The sequence below is a fragment of the Berghia stephanieae genome, chromosome 8 (assembly GCF_034508935.2).
Source record: "Berghia stephanieae isolate SIO BIC M18660-M18661 chromosome 8, UCSD_Bste_1.3, whole genome shotgun sequence".
Taxonomy (NCBI): domain Eukaryota; kingdom Metazoa; phylum Mollusca; class Gastropoda; order Nudibranchia; family Aeolidiidae; genus Berghia; species Berghia stephanieae.
This window is the reverse complement of record NC_088367.1, coordinates 50,522,398-50,529,897: the sequence shown is the minus strand read 5'-3', so window position 1 is coordinate 50,529,897 and position 7,500 is coordinate 50,522,398. Positions and strand designations below refer to the sequence as shown.

At 38.7% G+C, this 7,500-nt stretch overlaps 1 protein-coding gene across 1 annotated transcript in view; it reads right to left on the bottom strand.

Annotated features, from left to right (window-relative positions):
* Nucleotides 1–1,653: 1,653 nt before the first annotated feature.
* The window catches only part of LOC144978821 (farnesyl pyrophosphate synthase-like), a 50,969-nt gene continuing 45,122 nt past the window's right edge, over nt 1,654–7,500 (bottom strand). The window contains exon 9 of the mRNA XM_078925360.1: nt 1,654–1,954. Coding sequence (XP_078781486.1) covers nt 1,748–1,954 — 207 coding nt within the window. The 3' untranslated portion in view covers nt 1,654–1,747. The remainder of the gene's footprint in view (nt 1,955–7,500) is intronic.

The following is a 7,500-nucleotide window of genomic DNA, read 5'->3' as shown; positions in this document are numbered from 1 at the left end:
TTGCCAAGCTCATGCTGGGACCCATAGAGCTTCGACTTTAGTGTGGTCTATTCAGGCCAAAATGATCACCCTTTTCTCATTGTAATTTGTACAGTCCTGCAAAACATGTATAGCATCCTGCTTCCCCTTTTCACATTCACGAATTCCTGTTTCTCCAATCCAGGTTGTATTAGATGCCATTGTACGCCATTATGCGGCTATGTGGTCTAGTGGTTTGACACTCGCTTTCGGATCGGAAGGTCCTGGGTTCGAGCCTCGCGCTCGGCGCATAGTTGAGTCCTTGGAAAAGGCTCTTTACTCAGTTTCTCTCATCGTACTCAGGTGTAAAATGAATACCTGGCCGTTAACAGCGCTGTCTTTGTCCGAAAAATTGTAATCTCGCCTAACAGGAGATATGTTCCGTCCTACTTGTTACATGTTGCTGTTGACCAGGGACCCTTTGTAAAGCGCTTTGAGCACATTTAGTGGATATTGCGCTATATAAAACTCAATTCTTTAAAAATTGTATCCAAGTTATGTTGTATACTCTCCATTTAGTAGTTTACAAAATTTTGTCATGCTTCAGGTGGCCATATGTGACCCATCGTCTCAAAACGGTATTATGTCGGAACGGACCAGATTCTTAAAATCTGAATTAAATGTAAAACTGGTCAAAAATATAAATTGTTGGCATTAGCACCCTAAAATACGGTATCCATTCTCTTCAATGTAACATACAAACTCAACACAAGTCTGATATTTCTGGCTATAAATTCAATTTTCAACATCTTTACCAACCCGACTTAATACCGTTTTGAGGCGAAGGGTCACATATGTACTTGCAGGTCTTATAACCAACACTTTTATGGGCTTGATTGAACATTGTTGTCATGGATGATATTTTGCGTTGGTTTGAGACGACGTGTACTTATTTGTAGGTCTGATAACCAAATTCCTTATGGGCTCATTGTAGTAATGGAAATCATTTTTTTTTAAAAATATGACGCAAAATATTGTCAATTACGACAATGTTAAACCAGGCCCATAAGTGGGTTTGGATGTCAGACCTGTATATATGTATAGGTTGATTTGAGAGTATTTCCATTATAACAATGGGTCAATAACAATTTGGAGAATCAGAAATGCCAATAGGTACATCCAAAAAAATCAAAGGTTTCTGATAAGACAATAGTTATTGAAATTCTTAGCTTTTGTATCAAGTAATAAATATAATAAAGATAATACTTATATACATTAATATAGATATTATTGCTTTCCCGTTATTTAAGGGGCGGTTTGGGTCTAATTATTAGGAAAATCCTTCAAAAATTTGATGTTGAGATTTTGGTGGAAAATGATATTTTATTATCTTATTTTTTGATGTCAGACCCCCAAATTAGATCGCAAAATGGGTATCAACACATATAATTAAAAATTTTCACCATAAATGTTGTTTTTTAACCTATATTGATGATACAGAATGATTAAAACCGCCCAATATAGATAATTAAATTTTTTTTAGAAAAGACCCAAACCGCCCCTTAAATGTAGAAGAGCATCCAATAACTCATTAATAAAAAGACCCCCACCCCCCCCAGCCCCCCTCACAACGAAAAATAAAATGCTCTTGCTGCCTTTGTTCGAAAACGAGGCATCATGTGACCTCCCATCACAATGGGGGGAGTATTAGATTCTTAAAATTGAATATATTATTATTATTATAGGCATACATAGATATGACGTATACTAGACAATATTATATGTATTTTTATTTATTCCTTTTGTATATTTTATTAACAAAGTCTATGAAGACCTCCTTGGGAGTGGTGTCGGTAGTCAACGTAGCGGATATAGAGGCCATCAAATCTTTGTAGCTACTCTCTTCATATTGCTGATACACTTTCTCAAGGTCAAGGTCACGATATATTTCCTTTACTTTCCCCACACAGTTTTCATCCCATCTTCCGTAGTTTTCCTGAAAGAATAAAAAGTATATAGAGAAGTCTTGTATTTAAAAAAAATAATAATTTTTAGTCTTAAACTAAGATCGGACTTTTTGAAGTTAAAATTGAGTAGTCTATGTGATTTTCAAAACCTGCAAAGCAAAACCAATGATTATAACAATAATATCATTGGTAAAACCGAGGCAGAAAATGAGTTAACTCACTCAATCCTAGAACTTTTTGCAACTTTTCAAAATTGGAAAAAATGTAATAAAAATGATCATGTGCATATAGACTTTTATTCAACTATCATTAACATGCAAAAAAAAACAAAAACAACAAAAAACTAAAAACATTAGCTTTGATACTACTCCTATAATTTGTCTCAGAAAAATTTAAAAGTTAGGCTTGAGGTAAAAGTAACACGAGTAAACTACGGATATAGTTGGTGTCAGGGTTGAGTGAGTTAATACCAGTTTTCACTCTTTTGGACACTTCGGAATTACCTGGGAAAAGCATACATTTCAAAACACTCACTGAATTGAGATAGAAACGGAATTAACCTTCAAGTAATGTTAATATTTTGCACTCAGGGTGGCATGGCCATGTATGTAGATCTGACATCTTAACGCGGCTATGTGGTCTAGTGGTATGACACTCGCTTTCGGATCGGAAGGTCCTGGGTTCGAGCCTCGCTCGGAGCATAGTTGAGTCCTTGGAAAAAAAACTCTTTACTCACATTCTCTCACCGTACTCGGGTGTAAATGAGTACCTGGCCGTTAACAGCGTTGTCTCTGTCCTAGCAGGCGTCATATCTCGTTCTATAATATGTTAAGTGTTGCTGTTGGATAGGGACCCCTTGTAAAGCGCTTTGAGCACGTTTAGTGGATATTGCGTTATATAAAAGGTCAATTTTTTAAAACCAAATTGTTGGCATGGACAATATTTTGCGTCATTTTTATTTTTAGAATCCCATTACAATCGATAAACTCCGCAATCAAGGTGTCCCCATTATCTGTTTTTTGTTTGTTTGTTTGTTTTAAGTGTTTTACGGCGCTTAAATCAGCGCCAGTAAAAAGGAAGAAAGTTTGATCGTGAAAAGTTCTAGAATTACAATTAAAGCACCCAAGACAAAGTAAGACAAAGGGGAACTGGGAACAAATAGGGATCAGATGTAGATTCCAAGAGCTTACCACCAATGTACTAAGTTTGAGATCACATATGTCTCATCCGGACACAAGCACAAAATCAAACAAAGAGGAATACACTCAAATGCTTCCATTATACATTAAAAATAACACATATAATAAAACATAACAGAGAGATGATATACAAGGAAAAAATTATCATCTCCCAAAACAATAACTATGCATTTGACTGTTTCCCTCCCAGCCAGTACTCCGTCCAGGGCTAGGACAAAACCAAGTAATCTCATTCCAAGACAAAGACAGAAAGCATGTTTGAAAACAGACATAGGGGGATAGAAGACACAGTATGGATCCCCCTGCCCGCTATGGGAGGTCAGGATCCCCACCCAGTCCCCATTATCTGGACAGGTGATTGGTTATTTGTGACCCTTCGCCTCAAAACGGTATTAAGTCGGGTTGGTTAAGATGTTGAAAATTGAATTTATAGCCAGAAATATCAGACTTGTGTTGAGTTTGTATGTTTTATTGAGGACAATGGATACCGTATTTTAGGCTGCTAATGCCAACATTTTAATTTTTTGACCAGTTTTACATTTAATTCAGATTTTGAGAATCTGGTCCGTTCCGACATAATACCGTTTTGAGACGATGGGTCACATTTGTACACTTTGGGATTGCTTCCCCACAATCCGGATGTGTCTGTAATCCGGGCAAAATGCTGGAAATGGAGGAGTTTTGATATTAGAATGTATATTCATATCTTTACCTTGAGTACAGAGGGCGAAGTGGCCGAATGGTTAAGACATTGCACTGTCACCCGGAATGACCCGGGTTCGAGCCCCGCTTCAGGCACTTTCGTTTTTTTTCCTTGAGCAAGATTATTAACCCCCAATTTGCTCATTTGGACAACATGGGTGATTCCTGTTGACACTGGACATCTTGTTTGACGAGTTATCTATATTCCATCGTGGAATGCCTAGGCGACGATATCTTATGATGTCGTGGCGGAAAAGGCATTATTTTTTTTTTTTTTTACCTTGAGTAAATCCTTCTGCTGATCGGTGGCCATTTCCAGAGCGGTAACAATGAGCCATCCACACTTGTTGTCTTGAATGTCCGTGCCCACTTTTCCTATCACTTCAGGGCTCCCGAAACAGTCCAGATAGTCATCCTACGTAAAAAAAAAAAAAAAAACAAACAAAAAAAAAAAAAAACAAAACAAAAAAAAAAAAAAACAAACAAAAAATAACAAAGCGAAATTAGGGTTAGGAAATTTCCTTCCTCCTTCAGATCCATTCGGACCATGTAACGCCCGTTTATCCTGGTTTCTATCGCGTGAAACGGACAATAGCATTTGCTTGTTATCCTTTGGATAAGACCCTAGTCTATCGCAAAGTACTCCCCGCCAGATCTATCAGACCCAACTACCCAATCACTGCTGGGTGGACAGGGGGGTCAGAAAAAAAAAGAAACGGGGATAAACTCTACTTTTTTGTTTTGAATGTCGTACTCTGGAAAAAAACAAAACAAAAACACACGTATCAAAAAATGTGTCCTCCAAATATCGATTGATTTAAATGACCTTCATTCATCTTGGCAAAAATGATCAAACCTGGGATTTCGCGAAATAATCTTGTTCACGATATTATTATAATACCATTAAATATACATTCATTGACTGTCTGCTAGATGACACAGGAATGGACAACACCCGGGAGCTGCGTACACTTATGGAGGACAGGACAGAATGGCGAAGACTTGTGACTCATGTTGGGCGCCCCAAGAGGCGGCCTAAGTAAGTAAGTATTAATTCTTCTTACCTGCACTTGAAAGAAATGTCCCATCTTTAATAGTATCTTCTTAGCCTGTTGGTGAGATTCGTCGTCAGATATACCAGCCTGAGGATAGTAAAAAAAAATAAAAAATTGAGCTTTTGTATAGCGCAATATCCAGTAAACGTTCTCAAAGCATTTTACAAGGGGCCCCTGACCAACAGCAACACTTAACGTGTACGACGAGACATGACGCCTGGTTGGCGATATTATATTTTTTTTCAGACAGAGACAACGCCAGGTACTCATTTTACACTTGAGTATGGTGAGAGAATGTGAGTAAAGAATCTTTTATTAGGAATCAAGGATGCACCGAATGAGGCTCGAACCCAGGACCTTCCGATCCGAAATCCGAAAACGAGTGTCATACCACTAGATCACATAGCCGCAAAACGGTATTTTATTAACCCTCTTTATCAAATACTTCTTCTTCTTCTTCTTCGTTCCTCTGATGGACATCTATGGCTGCAGTCCGATATCTGCTATGAAGTCTGTGGTCCGCTTTAGGTCCTCAGCCTCGCCATAGAGCTTTGTGTTGAGTGTTGTAGGGGTGACCCAGTGGTTCGAACGTTGCACGTTGTATAATGGGCAACCATCCATAAGCACATGTAAAGTGGTTTTATCAAATACGATAGAGAAGTCGTGACGTCACACTTTCTGGATCTACCTGTTCCAAACTACTTGGAAGTATGTATACAACCAGTGCTTTGGAGGACTAATAATGAATAGGCTACATATTGAATTATAAGGTATCATAACTATTTTAGTTGCAGGATGTATCGGCATATTCTTGGGATTACAAAATTTAAAAGAGCGAGGATGGATGATCTTTATTGACGACCAGCATGTGCTATTTAGACTAGAAATTGAGATGACATCTCTATGAAACCAGAAGATGGGTACCTATAGGGAATGAGATTAGCGAAAGAGTAGCGTCCCTTGATTGGACGTCACCCATAGTCTGTGACGTCACCGGCGGAAAAAATTATTAGAGGTTGTGCTCATGCGTCTCTCGTCCTCGCGGAAGTGATGGTGTCGAATTTACTAGGCGGCTATGTGGTATAGTGGTATGACGCTTCGCTTTCGGATCGGAAGGTCCTGGGTTCGAGCCTCGCGCTCGGCGCATAGTTCAGTCCTTGGAAAAGGCTCTTTACGCACATTCTCTCACCGTACTCAGGTGTAAAATGAGTACCTGGACGTTAACAGCGTTGTCTTAGTCCGAAAAAATTGTAATATCGCCTAACAGGCGGCATGTCCCGTCATACATGTTAAATATTGCTGTTGACCAGGGACCCCTTGTAAAGCGCTTTGAGCAAATTTAGTAGATATTGCGCTATATAAAGCTCATTTTTTAAAAGGCTAAATATAATATGCTGGAAGTCAATAAAAATCATCCATCCTCGCTATTAAAAGTCCCGTACCCCTTAGAAGAATATGTCCATACACCCTTCTACTGAAATAGTTATGCCACCTTATGATTCAATATACAACCTACTCTTTATTATACCTTTGAAAGACGGGTTACAAACACACTTCCAAGGAATTTGAAACCGGAAATGTTGAAGGAGTGACGTCAAGACTTTTTGAAATTTTAAAAGCTGTGACGGGCTTGCTTTAACATTGTTGTAATAGGATTCAATAGTCGTCACGTCACTTCCTTCCTAATGACGCATGGTAACTTAGCAACACTGGCTCTAAACTATCGGAACAATGGCGGACGCCCGTATGAAATATTTCTCCGGCGAGCATAAAAGCGTATCAAGAGGAAAAAAAACCGCATAAATTAGATCATATTTTGACTTTTACACATTCTGGTCACAAGACATATGAAAAGTTCTAGCCAGCTTGAAGAATAAAAACTAATGATTTTCTATGTTTAGAACCAAGATGGCCGCCGTTGCCGGGCGGCATGACATCAGACTACTGAATCCAATGGGCAAGACTTTCTGGTGGTTTGAACGTATTTCCTATAGATAGTTCGAAGATGACGTCACTCAGGTCTTTGTTATTGTTTTTTGCCATCCGCGTTTATGAGTAATGCTCACTGAACTGTATTAACCCGACTTCAAACTTTCATGGATACACACAGTTTTGTGTGTGTTGGTCCGTTATACTTCCGGATGGCAATGTTATGAGCTTCTTAGCCAAGAGCATACTATCTATACAACAATAGGCCCACAGTCAGACCTGCAAATAAGTACACGTCGGGTGTGCCACCTAGTTGTACCTAATTTCATATTAGTGTTTCAGTTAATTATAGATCCATTAACACATTTGTTACGCAAACGATGGTCTGAGCGTCCAATAGGCGAACGCATTATCTTTACATAAACGTTACATGTAACCAGTTATCTGTACTCTGGAAAAACTCTTATTTAAAAATTTGGCCAGAAAACTCGTCCTTCAAATATCGATAGATTTAACTGACCCCCATCTTGGCAAAAACTCTCAAACCTGGGACTTCGCGAAGTCTTACTTAAAGTCCCAGGTGTGAGAATTTTTTTTTGCGTCATGTCCCGTCCTACATGTTATATGTTGCTGTTGGCCAGGGACCCCCTGTAAAGCGCTTTGAGCACGTTTAGTGGATATTGCTCTATT